This window comes from Pistacia vera, unplaced genomic scaffold, assembly GCF_008641045.1.
Source record: "Pistacia vera cultivar Batoury unplaced genomic scaffold, PisVer_v2 Contig459, whole genome shotgun sequence".
NCBI lineage: Eukaryota > Viridiplantae > Streptophyta > Magnoliopsida > Sapindales > Anacardiaceae > Pistacia > Pistacia vera.
The window spans coordinates 332,781-357,290 of record NW_022196289.1 but is presented as its reverse complement, the minus strand read 5'-3'; the positions used below and the strand labels follow the sequence as shown (position 1 = coordinate 357,290).

General features: G+C 33.1%; 1 protein-coding gene across 1 annotated transcript; it reads left to right on the top strand.

Moving 5' to 3' along the window:
* The first annotated feature begins 3,752 nt into the window (after positions 1-3,752).
* On the top strand, positions 3,753-22,984 carry LOC116144851 (protein LNK2-like). Its single transcript, XM_031430277.1, has 9 exons — positions 3,753-4,052; positions 10,333-10,678; positions 10,769-10,895; positions 14,323-14,638; positions 14,741-14,830; positions 19,982-20,112; positions 20,258-21,008; positions 21,092-21,249; positions 22,181-22,984. The coding sequence occupies exons 1-9, from the start codon at positions 4,029-4,031 to the stop codon at positions 22,533-22,535; spliced, it is 2,298 nt and encodes a 765-aa protein (XP_031286137.1). The 5' UTR covers positions 3,753-4,028; the 3' UTR covers positions 22,536-22,984.
* Positions 22,985-24,510: the final 1,526 nt, after the last annotated feature.

Here is a 24,510-nt window from a genome sequence, read left to right as displayed (position 1 = left end):
CCAGTACTACAAAGTAACCCATCTAAAAGGGGCTAAACCTTTACAAAGAGTATCATAAACCTGTGCAAAAAATACCAAAAAAGAGAAATACTATGGTCTAGACAAATCTTAAAATACCAGAATCAATTACTACCCGGACCAGTTAAGATGGACAAAGAAAAAGAGGTATCTTCAAGTCTTTAGGCAGAGCCAAATTTATTCAAAGCTTTTATTATTTTTAAATGACTATTACTAAATTAATCAACCAAGATTTTGTCCTTTTCACAAAAAATTTCAAACCAGACGAGAGATAAAAGACGCATGAAAAATATTTGGTCCATACCCAATTACCCATTGCCCACCCTTGAAAACGACCACTAAAGCAACTTCCACCGCTATCTCCAGACTCCAATCTCTATCTCTGGTTGCCCACCAAAATATATGGCAAGAATATCATTTACCCTCCCCAAGTTAATCTCTTAGAATTTAAGTATAACTTTCTTGGAAAATAATCAAATCTCACCCAAATATTTAATAAGTAATATTACATATACATCATTTTTTATACAACATTATATAAAAAAATATAATTAATTAATTTCAAATTAAAATTAAACTTTCATCAAATAATCTTTTATGACAAAATTGTATAGAAAATATTGTATAAAAATATTGTATATATAATATTATTCATGTTTAATCCATTTAACCTTTGTGTCAAATGTTGAACTCTTTGAATCTATTTATAACACATTTAATCTATTCATGTCATAAACGAATAATCATATCATAAATGGGTTACAAAACTCGTTTAATTAGTAGTGTCACTAAAATACCCCTAATACATTAACTTTTATTTTCTTATAATAATAAAAAAGAGTTCAATATTTTTAAATGAATTTTTAGTTAGCAGTCGCGTATTCTTTTTATAATTCTATAAATTTTAAATTTCATTTATATAAGAAGAGATTAGGGGTATTTTGGACTTTCAAAAAAGAAATTTAAAAAAAACTGTTATCTTTGAAAGGCTTAAGTGTTATTATCAGATTTAACTGGACCTTGTGTTACTTACGGAAAACATCAGGGGCCAAAAAACTCCTTAAATGAAATGCAAATTGAAATGTGAAAAAATGCCAAGCTGTAAACATTAGATCGGGTTCGTCTCCCAACCACAAGTTAAGATACACTCCGCCACGTGTAACGACACAGTCCACCATTCACCAAATAAAACCAATCAAACCCACGTGAACTTCACGTGAACTGGGATCCAGTTGTGAGTTTGTTACAGTTAAATTCTCTTTCCTTTGTTATGCATGGCTTTTCTTCCGCTAACTTTCTTTTGTTTTCAAATTTTGTTTAGCAACAAAGAAAGTGTTTTGTTTTCGATTCTTGTTTAGAAACATTGATGCTGTAGTTATCTTCTTTTAGTTTTCTTTCAAAAGAAAAAAAAAAAAAAAAGAGTAGTTTGGCGATGTTCGGAGTAATATTCGAGCTTATTCTTGAATTTTCTTCTGCGTCTGGTTTCTGCTGCGGCTTCTTTAGCTATGTTTGATTGGAACGACGAAGAGGTAATCCTTTTGTTTTTTACTTTTTTTTTTATTTTTTTTATTTTATCATTCATTTTTATGATGGTGCGTATGAAAATGAAATTAATTTAGTTTCAGAGTTTCTGTAATGTTTATTGAAATTGATGAGAGTTCTAGATTTTTGATTTTTTTGTTTATGTATTCACCTCCAAATCTGATTTCGGTTATTTGAATCATATTTGTTTAATGAATTATTCAACATATCTGCATTCAGTGTTAATGGGTTAAGGTTTTTGTGATGGGTCATAAGTTAGGAGTGGAACTTTTTCTCAAAGAATGGTTAGGCAGTTTTGGAGTTGCAATGAACTTTGAACCAGTGCCTCGTCATCTTTCTAGGAAAAAGGGTTACCTTGGTCAATTGGGAGTCTATGACAGTTTGAATTTAGTGGTCTAAAAAGTGGGTTCAATTTTTAGGAGATGAAATTAGTGTCTCTAGGAAAGAGGAGACTTTTGTTGTGGTGAATGCAACCCATTGAACAAATTGGACAAATATAGTGGCACAGTGTTGTAGATGATGTTACCGCTTTCTTAGAGTTGATTTTTCTTTTATGTTACTTCTTTTGGTATTATGTAGAATCAACAGTTTTTAATTGCTCATTCTTAGTATTTTTTTGATAAACAATAGTTTGGCTTGTTTTCTTCATTATTATTCTTAGAATCTGCAGACTTTTTTATTAGCCTTACCGCACATTAGTTTCACTTGCAACGTACCACGTGCATCATTTGGTATCAAATTCAACATTGATCCTAATCGCTTCCTTCCAGATACTCTTCTCAACCAGTTCCCTAGAACACCACCATTCATTCAACCATACATCTGTTCAGAAAAAAGAAGTAATTCTTTGATAAAAATTCCATTTCGAAAGGGAAAAAAGGAAAGCTTGAATCATTTATGAATCATGCTTGCTAGACAAGTCACTTGGTCTAGATGAACATGTGGAGAAGGTTTATAGGCTTGATGCTATTGTGTACTTGATTGGACAAGTTAAGACTACTAAATCTACTAGTACCATTAGTGACAATACAACGAGAAGTTAAAAAGTTGACTCCATATATGATTGTAAGGCAACAACAAATATGTCAATAATCACCACATTCTCAATTGTCCTTTTCCATGCCCCTTAAAACCACCTATTTATTCAAAGCTTTTATTATTTTTAAATGACTATTACTAAATTAATCAACCAAGATTTTGTCCTTTTCACAAAAAATTTCAAACCAGACGAGAGATAAAAGACGCATGAAAAATATTTGGTCCATACCCAATTACCCATTGCCCACCCTTGAAAACGACCACTAAAGCAACTTCCACCGCTATCTCCAGACTCCAATCTCTATCTCTGGTTGCCCACCAAAATATATGGCAAGAATATCATTTACCCTCCCCAAGTTAATCTCTTAGAATTTAAGTATAACTTTCTTGGAAAATAATCAAATCTCACCCAAATATTTAATAAGTAATATTACATATACATCATTTTTTATACAACATTATATAAAAAAATATAATTAATTAATTTCAAATTAAAATTAAACTTTCATCAAATAATCTTTTATGACAAAATTGTATAGAAAATATTGTATAAAAATATTGTATATATAATATTATTCATGTTTAATCCATTTAACCTTTGTGTCAAATGTTGAACTCTTTGAATCTATTTATAACACATTTAATCTATTCATGTCATAAACGAATAATCATATCATAAATGGGTTACAAAACTCGTTTAATTAGTAGTGTCACTAAAATACCCCTAATACATTAACTTTTATTTTCTTATAATAATAAAAAAGAGTTCAATATTTTTAAATGAATTTTTAGTTAGCAGTCGCGTATTCTTTTTATAATTCTATAAATTTTAAATTTCATTTATATAAGAAGAGATTAGGGGTATTTTGGACTTTCAAAAAAGAAATTTAAAAAAAACTGTTATCTTTGAAAGGCTTAAGTGTTATTATCAGATTTAACTGGACCTTGTGTTACTTACGGAAAACATCAGGGGCCAAAAAACTCCTTAAATGAAATGCAAATTGAAATGTGAAAAAATGCCAAGCTGTAAACATTAGATCGGGTTCGTCTCCCAACCACAAGTTAAGATACACTCCGCCACGTGTAACGACACAGTCCACCATTCACCAAATAAAACCAATCAAACCCACGTGAACTTCACGTGAACTGGGATCCAGTTGTGAGTTTGTTACAGTTAAATTCTCTTTCCTTTGTTATGCATGGCTTTTCTTCCGCTAACTTTCTTTTGTTTTCAAATTTTGTTTAGCAACAAAGAAAGTGTTTTGTTTTCGATTCTTGTTTAGAAACATTGATGCTGTAGTTATCTTCTTTTAGTTTTCTTTCAAAAGAAAAAAAAAAAAAAAAGAGTAGTTTGGCGATGTTCGGAGTAATATTCGAGCTTATTCTTGAATTTTCTTCTGCGTCTGGTTTCTGCTGCGGCTTCTTTAGCTATGTTTGATTGGAACGACGAAGAGGTAATCCTTTTGTTTTTTACTTTTTTTTTTATTTTTTTTATTTTATCATTCATTTTTATGATGGTGCGTATGAAAATGAAATTAATTTAGTTTCAGAGTTTCTGTAATGTTTATTGAAATTGATGAGAGTTCTAGATTTTTGATTTTTTTGTTTATGTATTCACCTCCAAATCTGATTTCGGTTATTTGAATCATATTTGTTTAATGAATTATTCAACATATCTGCATTCAGTGTTAATGGGTTAAGGTTTTTGTGATGGGTCATAAGTTAGGAGTGGAACTTTTTCTCAAAGAATGGTTAGGCAGTTTTGGAGTTGCAATGAACTTTGAACCAGTGCCTCGTCATCTTTCTAGGAAAAAGGGTTACCTTGGTCAATTGGGAGTCTATGACAGTTTGAATTTAGTGGTCTAAAAAGTGGGTTCAATTTTTAGGAGATGAAATTAGTGTCTCTAGGAAAGAGGAGACTTTTGTTGTGGTGAATGCAACCCATTGAACAAATTGGACAAATATAGTGGCACAGTGTTGTAGATGATGTTACCGCTTTCTTAGAGTTGATTTTTCTTTTATGTTACTTCTTTTGGTATTATGTAGAATCAACAGTTTTTAATTGCTCATTCTTAGTATTTTTTTGATAAACAATAGTTTGGCTTGTTTTCTTCATTATTATTCTTAGAATCTACAGACTTTTTTATTAGCCTTACCGCACATTAGTTTCACTTGCAACGTACCACGTGCATCATTTGGTATCAAATTCAACATTGATCCTAATCGCTTCCTTCCAGATACTCTTCTCAACCAGTTCCCTAGAACACCACCATTCATTCAACCATACATCTGTTCAGAAAAAAGAAGTAATTCTTTGATAAAAATTCCATTTCGAAAGGGAAAAAAGGAAAGCTTGAATCATTTATGAATCATGCTTGCTAGACAAGTCACTTGGTCTAGATGAACATGTGGAGAAGGTTTATAGGCTTGATGCTATTGTGTACTTGATTGGACAAGTTAAGACTACTAAATCTACTAGTACCATTAGTGACAATACAACGAGAAGTTAAAAAGAACTGAGGTATATACTAACATTCCGTTGTTGTTTATACAGTTATTAGTGGTGTAAGAGTTCGGTTTCACCTTCTACTGCTTGAAGGTAATTCAGAATTTTCTGCTAAAGAATCCCGATTCAAATTTGCAAACAGTAGATGACGATGGCCTTGTTGATGATTTTGATATGTCTAGTGATGGTTTTAATGTTCCACTAATTTTTGAGGAAGTACAATTGTATGAATTTTCTGTGAAGAGATCCTGGATAACAAATCTATGGTTGAAGAAGTGCTTGATATTTATCAATTCCTGGTGAAGTTGAAGATTGGCTGAAAGTCTATTTATGAGTAGATGATATGAGAAACCATCATTTGTTGCAGACTTTTATTGAAATTGTGTTTGACTATCACCATTTGATATGGCTGTAAGAGTTGGCGCATTGTGAGTTTTGAGTGGACAGTGTCACAAGCTTTGGAAAGTACAAAGGCTTTTGCATACGTCAAATTCGTATTGTAATGATCAATTCTTATGCATACCAATTAAAATTGTTGATGACCAATTTTAATTTGAAATGGTTGGTTTTTCTCGTGGTAATTGACCTCCTTAAAATGTTTGGACTTACTTGTAAGGTATAATCAGTTGTTGCGAAGGTTGAAGACAGATTTTAGGGATATAAGGGAGGCTTTTTATTAAAAGTAGGATCACTTGAAGTTTGGTACTGCCAGATCTTTCAATCTATTATCCCTTTTTAAATGTTTGAGAAAATGTGGCAGGATTAAAAGTTAATGAGAGGATTTCTTGTGTAAAGGGATGAGTTGCGGGAAGAAAATTCATTTTACTTTGAAATTCAATTTCACATTCTTGTAATAAGAATGACATAGGAATTGGTAATTTTTTGAAAAGAGATAAGGCATGTTATGTGGAGATTTCCTTTTAAAATCAATTCTCTATGGCATTTTGTTAGAACTCAAGCCCAAGGGAGAGTCCAACCCAAAAGACTGATCTAATAAGTGGGAGAGCTCTTAGGCTTAAGTACCACACTTGGGCGATCCTAACATTGCACCCCCCTTCAAGAGCTGATGTTCATGATGGCTTCCACTCTATCACTCTATCGACATTGACCCGACGTAGCTCTTTGCCCCTTTTGGTGGCTTCGCTCACCTATCAATTATTCAATGCAGTACCCCCTTCCAAGGAGAGCACACTGCACCTTAATCTAGCCTATAGGTAGCCTTTTCCGTAACCCAACTCTCAACGAAAGCACCAATGTTAGAATTCAGGCCCAAGGGAGAGTCCAACCCAAAAGACCGGCCTAATAAGTGGGAGAGCTTCTAGGCTTAAGTACCACACTTGGTGGGTGTGAGATTGTAGAATCCTAACACATTTTAGGCTGTATGGAGTATTTTTGCATGTAGCCTAAGAAAGTGGGTGGCCTCTAGAAGTCCATGGAAAGTTATTTCTGAATCTTGTTTTACAACCTATTTTAAATTGAAAAAAGAAAAAGAAAAGATTTCTGTTTTGAGATGAGAGTAGTTGGGGATGTTCCACTTTCTTAATCATTTATAGAATTTATAGACTGCAAATAGTGTATAAAGCTTCTGTTGAAAGCAAGTTGATTGCTTTATTGAACAACTTTCAATGAAAGTTTTCGACTTCCCTAGAAATTTGGAGGAGATAGCATCTTTGATTTCTGTGATTAAATGTGTGCCATTGAATTTTATGCCGGAGTATAAAGTGTCAAAGTTGGTGGAAGCTCTGGATGTTGTGGAGGTGCAGCTGTTTTGACAATTATTTTTGGATTGTCTAGAATTTGAGAAATGAGAGAAAGTTCATACTACCTCTATTTGTGGAGTATCATATTCCTTTTGGAAGAGGAGTGATGGCTCAAGATGCTGTGTTGGTGTGGTTTTTGACAATTCTTTTTGGTCTGTTTGGAATGACAAAAACGAGGAACTCTGGAAAGAAGATCTGCCTTAGGAGAGAGTTTGTGTGATTACATCTTTATGGTTTTGTTTATGGTTACAAAGCAATTTTAATGCAGAAAATCTCACTAAGTACCCCTATATTTTCAGATATTGTCATGCACTTGCCAGGTTTGGCATTTTTAATCACATAACCCCTCATTTTTTTTTCGATAAAGAAAACTGTTAATCAAACATAATTAGACTTAGATCTAGGTGAACTATAATCACACTTGATAATCTAAGATTAATAGGCATCGACTAATAATACTCTATTTCACCTCAAACCCATCATATAATGAGAAAATGGAGATAATCCTCGATGGGACCTAAGGCTGATATATTATTACCCAAAGGTGGAAGTGGTAGTTATATAATATCCAATTCTTAAGTGGTCTTCAGTAAGTTCTAAGGTCTCCTGTTTATACCCATCATATGTGTGCAAATTTGTGTGATGTTCTATATCCCTTTTTCTAAGTGGAGAACATTCTGAATTCGGTGATGCAAGGCCATAGATAAGACTTCAACAAAGAAAATCAAGATGGTGGAGTGTTTCTTCAATAAGTCAAGTATCATTAGTTGTTGGGTAGTTTTTCGCTGAACCGAATAGGATGACAATTATCATTTGGAGAACAAAATTTGTCATCCAAGATATAAATACTTTATCAATTGGCAGTCAATAGGCTTTGGAGTTAGAAGGTGGGTGATGTATAATTACAAAGATGTCAACCCTATAGAAGCATGATTAGAAAACAGTTGGAGGTTCAAAAATGTATTGGCAAAGTGATGAGTTTGTCATATTAAACACTACAATATGACCATTTTTTGCGTGCTACAGTGTATTATATTGTATCATACTGTATAACATTGTATTTTTATTATATTGTGCGGAAGAGAGTATTGTGTTTGGTTCACCATTTTGTTTTATTAGCTTAGATTAATTTTGCATTGTATTTTAATGTATTATACCATATAACATTGTATTTGTATTATACTATACAAAATATACTATTGTGCTTGTTGCACCATTGCGTTCATTAGATCAGATTTATTTTCTAATTAAATTTTTTAACTTCTTGAAATTTAATTAAAAATCTTTAAAGACAATTATTTATAAAAAAATTGAAGAAAATAGTGTCACTTGCTGGTTGCCGGATTTTGACACTAGTGTTATATGGGATCTGTTGACCACATTGTTGATATCAACATGATTGAAGGTAGACAATTTATCCATTGATGTTAGTGGTGTACTTTAAAGCCCCAGCATTTGTTGTTGATGTTAGTGAAGTTGGAAATTTAATTGTTTATTTCAGTCCACTGGACTGCTTCAATGACAGCGAAACTTTAACAAGTATGAGGTTTTTGTATCGTCGGTCATTTTTGTTATAGGTGGAGAATAGCATTAAATGCCAATGACAGCATTTTTTTTTTTTTTTGGCTAGTTTTTAAATTATTAGCTTTTAATTAATTTCAAATTTTTTTGTAAATTCATTTTTTGAAAAAAAATTAGATAATTTTAATTAATTGAGGTAAAATATAAAATATGAGATTTGGTAAATAATACAATACATCCTTAACCTACCTTTCTACTGGTATTATGTCGTATTATGTCTGTGTATTAACTGTTTGTATTTGGTATTAGTTAATGCAATGTAAAGTTTCAACAAAACATATAAATTAGCTTATTTATTACTAAATTGTCCTCTTATACAACATAGTTCGTATTACTAAATAGGGCCTAGTAGTCAAATACGAAGAAAAATAATTTAGTATTTAATCCAGGCCTTGGACACATTCTTTCTACTTCAATTTTCTGAAAATTTGCTCCCCATCCTATGTCTTTCATCCATCTAGCTGTTCTACATTGCTTTTCTTTCGAAACCCAATGCATGTTATATATTGGCTAGTGAATATCAAATGGAACTGTTATCTATCAACAATATCTGATTCCATGGCTACCAGCCATTTACTTTATATATATATTTTTTTAAATTTCTAAATTTCTTTTTTTTTAAATAAAAAATAAATATATAATTGAATTATTTAAAAAACTACATTTTAAGAAATTTCTTAAATTTTCTTCTTTGGAAAAGCATCCAATCTTGCACTTACTTGTTTTATGCTTTATCGATGTTATTCAAAGTCAGTTATAGTTAATCATATCTTGATGATGCTTTTAATTCTTGCTGTGTTTCTGCGAAGAATTTCTTACCTTGAGGTTTGATTCTGTCGTAGCATGTGATATTGAGCAGAAGACAGAAATTTATTCTCTTGGAGATACTACATGTTTAACTGATGCTAGTTTCATGAGACATGTAGAGAAACCTTCCTGGGTCTGCTGGCCCTTGATCTCAAACTTAAAGAACCAACAAATAATTATGCTTCAGGTCCATGATGCATTATATCATGCATAAAGACAACTTGCAGAAAGAATGCCATATTCAACATTTTCTAGTAAATGATGGGCATGCCTAGGGATTTGTAGTATAGATGGAGGCAATTCGAAAATGTTTTTACATGTTATATCCATTCTGCATCTAAAATAAATTGAATTACCAAAAGAATCCAATAAAATAAATGGAAAAAGATATATTTGATGGTATTTAAAAGTGGTATTTCATGGTTTCATAAATATGAAAACTCATCCAGGACGACTGTAAATGTTTTACTTGTGAAGAATACCAATATTTTAGTGCTTGTTAAATCTATTGAAAATTTTAAATTTTATGTTACAAGTTCTTACCTCCCTGGCTATTTCTCTGAGTTGAAGCAGCATTTTAGTTTTGATCGTTATCACTGTGATTAATTGTTAACAGATTGCCAAATGTTAATACCATGAACCGCTTGAAGATTTGTTGTTTTTGAATTGTCACATGTTTTGCTGATGCTTGACACTATTTCAGCTTAGAAACATAATACCAAAAGAATCCAATGACATATATGAAAATATATTGATGGTGTTTGGAAGTGGTATTTCATGGTTTCATAAATATGAAAACTCATCCAGGAAGATTATAAATGTTTTACTTGCAGAAAGTATAATAAATGAACTCCAATATTTAGTGCGTATTAAATCTATTGAAATGTTTAAATTTTATTTTAGTTATAACTTTTTACCTCCCTAGCTGTCTGATTTGAAGCAGCGCTTTAGTTTTGATCATTATCATTGTGATTTATTGTTAACAGATTGCCAAATTTTAATACTATGAACTGCTTGAAGATTTGTTGTTTTTCAAATTGTCACATGTTTAGCTGATGCTTGACACTATTTTATTTTCAGCTTACAAATATAATATGGGGTGAGGCTGGGAAGGGTGATGACCATATTGTCCCATATCAAGAGGGAATTAAAGATTACTGCAACAAGAAGGAATTGAGTCAAGAAGCTACAACCATTATGTCTTTGGAGAGTAAGTCGCCAAGGGCTAAAATTGATTTTCATGGAAGAAAGTTGGAGAGCAGTTCCAATTTTATCTCAAATGAAAGAATATCTGCCTCAGGATCCAGCTTGGGCTCATGGTCTGATTTATCTTTATCTAATACTGCCAAAACAGATGTGGATCCCATCGGTAGAGAAGTTTCTGATAGGATAGATAAAATTACCAAAAATAATTCAACAACTGGTGGTAAGAACACTTATACTGGAAAAGAAAGTAGATAGCATGATCTAGTTTAAGATATTTGTCCTTTCTTGTAACACCCTGTACTTTTAACAGCAGTGAAACCCGAACTTGATAAAGATCCTGAAATTTTCCAAAATACCCATGAAGATAAAGACCAAGGGGATTTTGACTACAGCTGGGCTAACATTGGAAGCTTTGATGATCTTGACCAAATTTTCAGGTAATTCACATTTTCTATATCATTATTCATGCACCCTATTGCAGTATAATTTTGCAAATCCTATACTAAAACCTTAGTGGTTTAGCAATTATCTAAAGTATATTTTTATTTTAACTCTTTTTTCTATTAAGTTCTGGCAAAGAGCATGATGTGGGAATTTTTTGTTGCTATTGGGAGACCATCAGTCTATCTTTGTTAGAGAAATTAATTCAAAAGCTTAAGCTCGGTGGAATTTTTGAGTACCTTGTATCACATGCAGCTAGAGAAAGGTTGGGGTTGTATAAAGTTGAACAGGGTAAAGAAAGATCTAACAACTGGCCTGGAGAAAGATAGTCTTGTAAAGTTGAAGGACAGGATAAAGAAAGATCTAACAAATGGGCATGAGAAAGAATGGGTTTGTCGTGTTAATTGCAAATAGAGTAAAGAAAGATCTAAGAAAGGGGCAAAAGAATCAGGAACAAGTATGCCAACCTCAATTTTTTTATTTTTTTATTTTTTTTTAATAGGAAACGTAGATTTGTATATTAATGTAAAAAACTTTGATAGTGGATTAGAAATCCAGTACTACAAAAGTAACCCATCTAAAAGGGGCTAAGGCTTTACAAAGAGTATCATAAACCTGTGCAAAAAATACCAAAACAAGAGAAATACTGTGGTCTAGACAAATCTTAAAATACCAGAATCAACTTACTACCCGGACCAGTTAAGATGGATAATGAAAAAAGAGGTATCGTCAGAGTCTTTTGAGGCAGAAGCCCAAAGAGTATGCCTACCTCTATTAAAATGTTAGAGAAATCAACCCGAAAGCATAAGCTAGCAGGTGGAAAAGCTTAAAATGTATATATGGTTTTAGATAAAATTCAGAAGCTCCCAAAATTTGATGGAGTATCATTCTAGCGGTCTACGAGTTGAACTCATGGAGATCACTAACTATTTGAAACCTAATTAAAATCTAAATTAAGGTAATCATTAACCTAGTCGACAGGAATAACTTTTAATGAAAAATAAAACTAAATTAGTAATGCAAGAATTGAAGTACACGTTTGTTTCCCTATTTTTGCCCTATCTTATTCCTATAATTTTCAAAATATACATTTGTTTCCCTATTCTGAAAATACTATTATATTTTATTCAATTATTTTTAAACTCCCTAAGTTTGTTAATTTAACTAAACATCCCCCAAAAAAGGTTTAGAAATTGACAAAAACACCCCACCTACCAACATTTGCCAGATTCCAACCGCCACCGCCGGAAGGTGGTTAGAATCTAGTATAATGGTGCACTACCGGCTGGATCTGGCCGATAGTGCGCCGATATAGCCTTTTCCAACCAGATTCACTGTGGATTTGGTTAGAAAATGTCAGATCTATGACGGCCAGATCTTTGGCCGTAGCTAGTCGTCAACGATGGCCAAGATATGGCCGTTGTTGATCATCAACGACGGCCATATCTTTGGCCATCGTTGACGACCAAACGCGGCCATATCTGGCCGTTAATAGCCAGATCTAGCCGTAGATTTGGCCTTTTTCGGCTAGATCCACAGTTGAATAATGGCGCACTACCGGTTGGATTTGGCCAGTAGTGCGCCGATATAGCCTTTTCCAACTAGATCCACCGTGGATTTGGTCGGAAAAGGTTAGATCTACGACCAAAGATCTGGCTATTGACGGCTAGATCTTTAACCGTAGCTAGTCGTCAACGATGGCCAAGATATGGCCGTTGTCGACCATCAATGATGGCCATATCTTTGGCCGTCGTTAATGATTAAACGCAGCCAGATATGGCCGTTAATGGCCAAATCTAGTCGTAGATCTGGCTTTTTTCGGCTAGATCCATGGTGGATCTGGCTGGAAAAGGCCATATCGGCGTACGACCGGCTAGATTCACCCGATCGTGCGCTGATACAGCGACTCCGACCACCCTATGGGCTCCAACGGTGGTGGTCGACTATTGGTATTTAATGGGTGGGTGGGGGTGTTTTTGTTAATTTTTAATATTTTATTACAGGGGTATTTAGTAAATTAACAAACCTATGGGGTGTTTTTGTTAATTTTTAAATCTTACCTTGTAGTAACCACCCGGCTCTTACTTTTTCAAAAATACTATCTAAAATACTAAATCAAATGCACCCTAAACTAATTTTAATTAATACAAACCAACTAATAATAGTGATATAGGTTTCTTAATTAACCAATATTCAGTTCCTAATTTTCTAGTTATTAATTAACTCCCTGCATGTGATAGTTACGGAATCCATCTTTTCATAATTGAAAGATTTAACAATCAAGTGAAATCTTACACTTGACAATGATTGTGGCTTGATTATCAATACACATCCTCCTAGATATATCCGTCCTAGGGTGAGTAATATAAGAATTGAATAAGTACTTAGTCTATGGCAAATGAAAACTCTCTCTTTTAAACTCTTTATTTGTCTATTCAACTCAACTCTGTCTTTGCATTATCCTAGAGTGGGTTAGGTTAGGGAGTTGGAAATTTGGAACTGAGTCACTATCATGTTAAATGTCTTTGCTCATCAAGTAATTCTTCAGGTTTTACAACCCTAGATTCTCCCAACAATTAGTTCAACTCAAGGGAATGGTTTAACTAGGCACTAAGGAATCCTATGGATTATTCTTGAACATCTAAGCAAAACATAACATCTATTGCATGAGTTGCACGTGCAAATCGCTTAGGAGGCAAATATAAAGGTTGTCTTTATCTGACACTGAATGTGTGGGCTTAGATTTTGGCTTTTCCTTACAGGAATTGGTAGGGTCTGTAGAATCATTTGAAGGCGTGGCAAACCTCAAGGCAATGGTCTTACCACCTTGGGCAAACACTTGATAAATAATATCTCTTTCAGAATTCTTAAAATCATGATTCTAATGCCGAGGTTTAGCTAAAAACAAAATAGACAACATCCATGAGAACATTATGGTTATATCTTAAGAGTAGAATACTAGTCTGAGAGGAACTAAACACCCCTTGGTGATTGATAGAGAGGTTTTATCTATCCAAGGAGCTCTGAAGGAATGTGGGTGACTCTCTTAGGTTGACAGTTAACTAGTAAATCAAATCAACAATATTGGGCATAAGTTTACATCTAATATACAGGATCAATCTGAATAAGAAAGTTTTTCTCTTATTCAATCTAGCAAGGAAATTTCTAGCAAAAGAACAAATCATAAAAAAACTGAGAATAAGGAAACAAATCACAAAATTCTAGAAAAAGATTCTAAAAGAAGTAATAAATACTAAGGCTTTGAGTCTACAATAAAAGTAGACGTCTAGATCATTAAGATGTCGCCTCGTTATATTTGTGCTCAATCTTTTTTTTTTTTTTTTTTTTTTGTTCCCCATTTATGCTTTAATACTGTAATGATATCCATCTAACTCAATATCCTCACAAGTGATGATTTTGCAGCAATGATGACCCAATATTTAGCCGTGTAAATCTGGGTAGTGCTGATGAGCTATGGTCTTCTACAAAAGATGTAACTGACAGCCCAGCAAAATCTTTTCCCCTAGTGGCAGACTCTCCAAGTTTGGAGTTAGAAGCACTGAAGAATTCATCTGACCTGGTGGAAGTTAAATCAGAATTTGAGCCAGAAGAGGATCAGTCATTGACCCTTAGCCGTGGAAAATTGAGTAATCCTATTCAAAGTCTGCAGAGTGCCCATGCAATCCTGGATCATGTAAAATATCCTAGAAGTAAAAGTAAGCCCAAAGTGAAGGATCAGGTAACTAAAGTCAATTAGCAAGGAGAACTGTTCTGAACTTCTTTGTATTATATCTTGAATGAGTGAATCAATATAAATTCAAATTTTATTTGGCTTTTGCAGAGTGATTTGGATATTGGGAATAATGCCAATGCATTGAACTCTCGCGTAGTTTCTGAAAATGTTTGGACTCTAGATGACTTTGCAAGCAAGGTATCTCTCTCTCTGTTACTAAATTAGGCCAGGATTGTAATGTAGTGTCTTGTGTTTAATATTGTAGATGTTAAGTCATTACCTGATGAAAAAAACTTAAGTTTTCATGTGAGGAACCAAGCAATAGTATAAACCCTTGAATAGACTCCTTCACATGTAGTGTGAGCCAAGCTTCAATTCTGACAAAAACAAGCTCCATACCAAATACAAATGTTGGTGCATGACATTTGGAGGTTTTGAACTCATGAGCTTTTACTCTGATATCATATGAACTAATCACTTGAACCAATGGCTTAAGCTATCAAGTACAGATCCAAACAATAGTATAAAATCCTCTAGCATTGGACTCATTGTTGTTTGTGGATCCTAAAACTAGAAAGCCAACTAAGAATGAATAAACCAGGTTTCATCTCGGCAGAACCTTCCATTTTAGCACAATCACATGATACCAACTGCAGAAACTATAAGCTGGATAAAACGTCCTTATTAACTTGAATGTCTAGAAAAACTTCTATTATTTTGCCATGATATGTGGATAATACAATAGGTAAGTTTGATAGCTGTAAATATAGCAAGTGGGTAGAGCAATCCCCTTCACAAAAAACTATTGGCGAAAGTTGGTAAAATAGGTATTGACTCTTTTCTTTTTTTGATAGGAAATGGAAAAAAAAAAGATATATTAATGAGAGGGAAAAGTGAAATACTATGGTGGATTAAGTATCCGTCGATGTGAATGGATTACCCCTCAAAAGGGAGGGACACAATTATATTTTAGGTGATTAAATAACACTAGTGGTAATGTATAGATCTAGTGTTATTTTAGTGAAAGTTTTTCCAAGTTTTGATGTAGGAGAAATTGGATTACTTTTAGGATTATTATTTCTAGAGTTCTATTTTATTTAGGAGTCTTTTATTAATGTTTTATTGTTTAATTAGGATTAGAATGTCGTTTGGATTATTAGAATTTTAAGTTGTTTTGTATTTGGTTTCATGAAGGCTTATTTCATTACTGTTTTTGGGTTGGTTGATTACGTAATAAAATTATGTTTCTCCCCTTACCTTGATTCTTCTGTTGGTTCTTTTATCTATTCTAGTTCTTTGCTATCTCTCTTTCTTGATTTCTCCTCTTAAACCTATCTGATTCTTTTACTATCTATCTGATTCTCTTTCTCTATCTATTTATTTCTTGCTTATCAATCTGTTTTATTCTTTTCCCCCTCCATTAAGTTTTAGAAATTAATCAAGTTTATACTATGGTGAAGGAAATAAAGCGAGTAAATGAAATTTGTTAAAATAGATCGTGGCCTTTGTTGATGGTATATATGTTGTCATTGATATAATTTCATGGGAACTTCATAATCTAGCTCCAGATTTGAAAGAATATTCTTGAACCATATAAGTTTGCATAATCCTTGAGCCACAGCTGTAAATTTGGCTTCAACAGTGGATCTTATCTTCACATTTTATTTCTTACTTCACCCAGTTACTAGGTTCCTTCCATAAATGTGCAGTAGCTTCTTTTAGAAATTTAGTCTACCACACGTCCAGCCTAGTCAGAATTAATATAGGCTTTTAATTGAAGTTTCCCATTTCTATAGAAGAAACCTTTTCTAGGTGTAAAAATTGTATGGAGTATCTCCATATATTCTTCCTATTGTGCTATATGAATTTACTTACTACATAACTGTATAAACTATGTCTGTTCTAGTATGAGAAACAAATATATTTATTTTATTACTAATAATTGATATCTTTGTTAGTCTAAAATCTTATCACCATGATTCTCTCTGACCTTGTAATCTAAAACAATTCAGGTGGCTTACATCCCAACACTCTAGCTTCTTAGAGTTGTGCATGCGTATATCTTTTGATTCAGTATTTTTAGATATTTATATCATTTATAAGTTGATTTAGCCTTTTATTTTATTGATTCTTTGTTTAATTAAGATTAGTATATATTTCATATTTCATTGCTTTATCAGGATTAGAATTATTTGAATTCTATGTTGATTAGGATTTGGTTTCATGAGTCTATAAATGAAAGTTTTTTTCATTATTGTTTTCATGCTCAGTTTATGTTATTTGATTATGGAATAAGATTCAGATTTTCCCCTCTGGATTGTATTTTGTGTTTTTACTCTTCTATCTCTACTAGATTTTCTCCCTTTCTTGCTGTTTTCCCTAGTTTATCCTGCTCTTATTTTCTGTATCTCCTTCATTCTTATTTATGTCTTACTTTTGGGAATTTCAATCTGAAAAAACTTCTCGCCTATTTCTTTTCCATAACTCCCACGATTTCATTTATTTATTTATTTGGATTTGATAATGCCATGTATTATTATTTGATTGGTAAATGATTTTCCAATCCCACTAATTAAAAAATAAAATGAAAATTTATCAAGCAACCTTCTTCAAGAATCAAAGTTTGGCCATTACTAAATGCTTATGGAAATTAGTCCAAGGAACAAGCTCAAAACTGTCTACAGAGCACCCACTTTTAAGGTTTTTTTTTTTCATCAAAAAACATCGTCATGGATCCATTTTACCATAAAGTTACCTTTTTTAGAGGTCAAATATTTCATTAGTATAAATCTCATCAAGCTAGATACACCTCTTCTCTTAGTCTAAAATTCAAACTCTCCAATAAGTTTAATTTTACATCTTATACAAACCATTATCCCAACTGCTTTATTTATTGTTTGTGATTTTTATTTTTTTGAGTTCCAAATCCTTTATATTTATATGATCGATGTTTTTCAAACCTATTGAATTGGTTATAAAAATTAAATGCATAAATTTAAAAGAAGAAGAATAATAAGACTTCGGGATAAAAAAAAATGTTTGAAAACCTCTATATTGTTATTATTGATAAATTTGGAAAGAATACCTAAAACAAATTTATTTTGTAATTATGGAGGTTGTTGAAGATGATGATTTTTCATTGACTTTTTTGTTTCTTCTCTCTATTTTTTTTTTTTTTTTTTTTTGTTATATTATAGGTTTTCTAGTTCCCCTCACTTATTTTCATTCTTTTCAAATTTTATCTATTTGTAATTCACCTTATTAATATAAATATTTACAATAATATCTCAACTAACATCTAATAGTTGACCAAGACAATAAAAATAATAATATTAGATATTAATATTATAACCAACAAAATTAAATAGATGAATGAAGAAAAATGAATATTTATTGCATATATCATGTCTTGTTCATTTGAAGTTTGAAAAACATTGATCATATAAATAGTTATACCGCATAGTGCTTGTTTTCAGGAGTCAAGAAAATTTTCTTTTTCCTTCTCACTTAACATTAATTCCAACGGTACTAATATTCTACATCTTAGATAATTAAAATCATTATGATATTCTTCTAAACAAACACAAATTATTATCATGACACAACTCAAATTAATACATATTGTTCCTCAATATAAATTCAAATCAAAACCATCCAATCCATATCAAAGGCAAAACCATAAAAACATCAAAGTCAAACCAGGGATGGTGGTCATGACGCCATGGCCTTCACAACCTCACAACCACACCCGGCAATTGCAGCGGTCAACCAGGCTATGCTTGGGCTCTTGGCCTCACAATAAGTTACTTATTGTTACTTTTCAATATTCTACATTAGATAAATTCGTATCAAATAAAATGTTATTTGCTTATAATAGACTTATCTTCGACAAGTGTTTGCCTTGCATTGGTGTGAGAGACATTTAGTTTCAAATAAAATGTATAGCTTGGTGAGAGACATTTACCTTTGTTCCAAGAAACACTTAGCCGTGGCAATTTGCGATGTTGTTATAGACAGAGATGTTTTAATTTTCACCTGCCAAACTCTGGAAAAAAAGACCTAGACTTCTAATAAAATCAATTTTACAACCCTACAAGAGCTTTTGCGTTTAGAGACCTTGAAGGATCCCCTGTAGAAAGGGGACATCTAGAGCTACTTCAGCAGTTACATGCTTTGATTATTTTTAACTACTAAAATTATAGAATAATTTTGAGTCTCAAGTAGGAGCCTGGTGAGGAAAGGATAAAACAGACAAGAGAGAGGACAGAGGAGAGAGAGTAAAGAAATTGGGGAAGAGAATACTTGATGGTCTAAGGAGATAAGGAGAAACATAGTAACAAGATAGATATAGTTTTACAAACACTATTATTATTTAAGAAAAATATAATCGAAATTAATTTTGAATTTACTAAAGTAAAATACTTCAAATATTTTACTTTGGTAACAATTTATCATATAATAATATTTTGTTTGCAGCCCGGTCCCTAGCCAGTCTTTGACTGGGAAATCCTCAGCCCTGCAGGACCAGGTAATTCGGTCCTTGCATGTATGGTTTCTATTCCAACATGTAATATGAAATATATATTATGTTGAGGTAAATCTTACCAGAGGAAAATAGAGATGTGATAAACACAGTATAGATCTTAGTCTAGCCCTTGCGCAAGAGTTCTTCATTAGCTTACCATTCAAGGCACCGAAGTTTCAGAACTGGCATCTAGCTATTGGTACAAGTATAATGGATTATTGGTGTATTAATTAATGGTCTATTTTATTAGATCTCTTGTTGTTGCAACCAACGTGCCATTTTAGATTGAAATAATCTTAGCTGCTTGTTCTAGCTCAATATATGTAATATAAATATATTTGCTTGCTTTCTTTAATAGGCAAAAGTTACTTGCTTGTGAGAGTGAGGCAATAAAAACATATAGGCATTCTGATACAGAGAAATATAGGGGCTACATGCTATTTTAGTACATAACTCGAATGCACTTGCAAATAACTTCATGCCATTTAGTAATGCATATGACATTTTTTTCCTCTATTTTTGTCTTATTTATTGTGGTGAGTCGTTAGCACATTGATAAATGAAACTTTATATGAAGCAACAATGTTATCCTAGTTTCTGCTGAAAAGTTCAGCGGATAGCATATAAGTAGGTTGGGAAGTTATAACTTGTATGCTCTTGCATCTTACATAAGTTTTGTTCAGCAAGAATAGTGCATTTTCAATATTGCTTGAGGAGCTTTGACAAGTAAAACTAATTTTCTACTTTGAAAGAACTCTACTTTGGAAATTATTACTCTAGTCTCTTATTAAGATTATTAATATGTTAGATTACTTTGGGTTCAGACCAGAAAAATACTGTTTGATTTCATGTTGACATTTGCTTATTCACTGAAACTTGTAAAAGAGTTACCTCTGGAATTGCATGAACATTCAGTTTTTTCTTCCTTGAAATCTGAACATCAGATGACTTGCTTGTATTTGCTTCAGATCACATATTCTTTTAGGCCTGGCTAGCTGTATTTCTGAAGCACATAATTGTTTGCTTGAGTATATAGGAAACAATGTAATTAGATAATGTATCGAACTAAGGTTTTTGCATTCTTTCTTCCACCAAACTAGCAACTTTATATCATTTTATTTTCCTGAATCTTTACAGGGATACAGGCAAAAAATTCTGTTGAAAGGTCGGGAAAAGTCAGAAGAAAAAAGAGAGCTATTGCAAGATTTCTATGGTACCTGGTCTCCCACTGGTAACCCAATGGGTAAGTATGAGAACCAATTGGCTCAGACAATGCTACAGTCTTCCCCATCACTGGTCCTTAGTCAGCCAAGGCAGCTTCAAAAATTTGAGACTCTGCAGTACCATCAAATCCCCAATTCATTAGTGACTTCTACGTATGGGAACATTACAAAGCCATATCCTGCCATGCCTGTGCTGCCACACATTCAATATGGGAAACTTACACACCAACCCTTTCTTTCTTGTAATGAAGTTTTTCCAGGTAAGGCACAATTAGTTAATAAGTCAGCAACTGCTCCAGCAAATACTCTGGCTATGACACCACAAGAAAAAATTGAAAAGTTAAGGAGGCGGCAACAAATGCAGGCTATGCTTGCCATTCAGAAACAACAGCAACAGTTCAGTCATCAAGTTTCCTCTATAGATCATTCCATCTCTCAAAAGTTCCAAGAAAACCAATTCCAACATGTTGAGGGAGCAGACTTTGAAGTTGAAGATCTAAGTGCTCTTTCTTCTTTTGACCCAAATTCACCTATAGAGCAAGATGACTCCAATACAATCAATTTGGCATTAGATAATTATTCGGTGGGGGAAACAGTGCTTTACCGCCTTCAGGATGTTATTTCCAAGGTTAGTCTTATTTTCCTGCTAATTTCCTGTTTTTATAAAGTTGCTTGAACTTGAGTAAATGTGAAATCCTTGTTTCATCATAGTTGGATGTCAGAATAAGACTTTGTATACGGGATAGCTTGTTTCGGCTGGCACAAAGTGCGATGCAGAGGCATTATGCTAGTGATACAAGTAGTACCAACAAAAGTAGCATGGAAGAACCTGAAGTTGTTGCAAAAGCAGAAACTAATAGCTCTATCAGGTTAGTACAGTATATGCGGTTTCATTTTCAACTTCAAATGCTCAAAATTCTAGGTATCTTTTTGTTTTCGATCTGAAACAGAAAACCAGATATAGAAGTGGACCTATTGTCCACTCTAGCAATGTATACACACACACACACCCCTGCATCTCTTGGTGTGAGTTAGATTTAATTCCAATACCTCTCCTGCACTCCCGAAAGATTCAATCAGTTGAACTTGTTAGTATGCACAAGTGGACAAAAGTTACATGTATGTTGTATCTTTGAAACTGTTACAGATAAATGAAGACTTGAGCAGAAGAAACATATTTAAGAGTATAGATTTTAAAGTTTGAATGATATTTAGGGAAAAGAGGGAGACAATCACTATAATTTCACAAAACTTAAGCTAATTTTTAGAAATAGAAATGTTATGTATTTAAAATGTAGAATCGTATTTCCAATGTGAGATTTGATCACAATCTCTTGGGAGGTCTTATTTTTGATAATTTATTTTTCCCCTCTTTTGTTAAGTCTAATTATTAGATAGTTTGTAGTGCAATTTTATTCCATGCCTCTTCATTTTAAGATTTATATTTGCTCTATTCTCTCCTTTTCTCCTTTAGAAGAAAACATAGAATGAACTTAAATAGTTAGAAGTAAATATAAAATGAATGCAATAAATAATTACATTTATTAGCTTCTCCAAATCTGCTTCTCTGCTCAGGCTTATCTGCAAATCTCTGTGGTTTCATACCGATCAATTAGGCTTCAGAAATTGTGTTTGTTTAAGCAAAATCACTTGCAGTTTAATGATTATTTCATGGTCGGGTTTTGTTTTCATAAATTTTGTTGGTCTTTAGTATATATAGACACCATCTAGTCATTACCATTTCATACGCGAAGCTCAACTGTTTCTAAATTTGGATTCTTGAATGTGATGGTAATGCAGGTATCTTAGAATGCCTGATGCAGAAACAGAAACCAATCCCATCGACCGGGCTGTGGCCATTTTGCTCTTTCATAGGCCATTGGAGCAATTAGGAAAACATTATGAGACTCCTAAATCACCTAAATTCTCCATTGATCATGGAACAATGAATTTAATGAACTTGCCAATGGGAAGTAAGCCAGAGGTTTCTAATGTTACACAAAAATTTTCTCCCCAAGGATCCAAAGAGCCTGGTCCCATGCTTGAACCCCAGCCTATTGATCAGTTTAAAACCAGTCCTTGCCTCGACACTTCAGAAAATGCATCATACTATGAACCTGCAGACAGGGGAGGTGCTGTGGTTGAAGCCTCTTAGTGAAGAGCATATAATCACAAATTCTTTACGGGTAACTTCTTTCTTTATTACTTCCATGCCAATAGTTATCTGTTCAATTTTATACACCTTTATGTCCATACGGATTTACTGGTAATGCCAAGGTTTCCCTTTTTTGTCAGCCAACTGGATCTCATCAAGTATGGTGTTGGAGTCTTAGAAGTTTGCGTACGCATGTTTCAATTAAAGTTAATACAACTAAGCATTTCAATCTGTATCAGTATCACCGTACTGAAGGTGTTGTGTGATTTGGTATACTCTTTTGTTTGAAGGACTCTGTCGAGTTAAATAAGTGTTGGTGGATTGATATGCCAATATCTTCAAACTGTTTTCATTACTTTCTTAATTCTTAGAAACAAAAAATTTGTTGAAGCGCATTGTTAAATAGATGAGTAGCGTGGTACATTATTTTCAGAATAAAAATGTCATCCTATTTTATAAATATACTGAACAATTTGTAGTTTGTTTTATTAGCTTAATGCTGCTTTCTTTTCTTTTTTTAACTTAAAGGCAGGTTCAGCACATAAAATTTTTTTTTTTTTTTTTTTAAGAAATTAAATAGTTTTTAGGTTAAAATTGGAAATGTCTGACAACATATTTTAAAAAACAGTTTTGAGATTGAACTTTAAAATTCATAGAATTTTGGAGTAGTGAAACTTTAAGTCATGGAGAAGATTGTTGTGACATCCTTAAATAATAGTGATAAATGAAAATAGGAAAATATGAATACTTTCTTGACATGTTAAATGCAGGGTCGTCTCTAGAACATTTGTGACCGTAGGCAGGAATTATTTTGGGACCCTCTAATAATATAAGCATATATTAAATAATTATTTCATTTTTTTTTTGTTTTTTTGCCTTTTGAGATAAAAAAATCACTAGGAGAGGTGGACAACAATCGGCAGGCTAACAAGGTTAGGTTGGTGGAGAGTTTTGGAGTATAGATGTTGGAGAAGTAATTGGTGGTGAAATAAGTGATTTCCAATGCCAAGATTGATAAGAAAAGGCTTGAGAAGTTACGGCCCAAAAGGTATCGATGGTTGACGATTGGTAGAGTAAATAGATGAGGTATAATAAGGGTTTTGGTAAGAGGGTTGAAGATGGTCGTCGTGTGGTAGAGTTGGGTTGCGAGATTCATCAAAAATTGGCCAAATTGAGGACTATCAAGGTTGGAAAATGATAAAATGATGATTTCGGTCAATTTTGGTGAGAAAATCGACTAAAACCGAAATCAACCGAAATCAACTCCAAACCACTGACGGTAGAAGAGGGCTAGAGATGATTTATATGAATGTCAAATTTTGGGATTAAATTAGGGGTGAGTCATTTGAGATATGTAAATTACTATTTTAGCCTTTCATTGTTAAAAGAGATTCAATATATTAATTTAGGGGTATAAACTAAAATATATGAAACTAGAGGTACAAACTTGCTATTTTATCAAACTTTGGGTGGGAATATATGTAAAAAGTTTATAATAAATTTGGGTTTTTGGCTTTTTTTAGGGGGTCCCTTGGATTGGATAAGAAATTATAAACCACTTTCATTTTTGTAAGATATTCAAAAAAAAAAAAAAAAAATTTATAAAAAATTTGGGCCCCCATTTTTTTTGGGGCCCTAGTGTAACAAATCCCACATTGGAAGCGTATTGGGGAGGTCTTGGGCTTGTAAATGGGTGGAGTCCCTCCACCTAATAGGTTAACCTTTTGGGTGTGAAACTCCCAGCCCGTATCAAGTGGTATCAGAGCAGACTCAATTCGTCTTTCGATGTCCTGCCAAGCGCCCACGCAGTGACGTCCACGTGTGATTGTGGGTTCACATGAGAGTGAGGTGGACGGGTAGGCAGGGGGCCCCACCTGTAACTAGGGCGTCACAGGATTAGGTGGGGGAGAATGTAACAAATCCCACATTGGAAGCGTATTGGGGAGGTCTTGAGCTTATAAATGGGTGGAGTTCC

Coding starts and splice junctions, on each gene's coding strand:
- LOC116144851 (XM_031430277.1), top strand. CDS start 4,029: ATGTTTGATTGGAACGACGAAGAG. Junction 14,639..14,740: donor AGCCCAAAGTGAAGGATCAG/GTAACTAAAGTC, acceptor TGGCTTTTGCAG/AGTGATTTGGATATTGGGAA. Junction 21,009..21,091: donor TTCAGGATGTTATTTCCAAG/GTTAGTCTTATT, acceptor GTTTCATCATAG/TTGGATGTCAGAATAAGACT.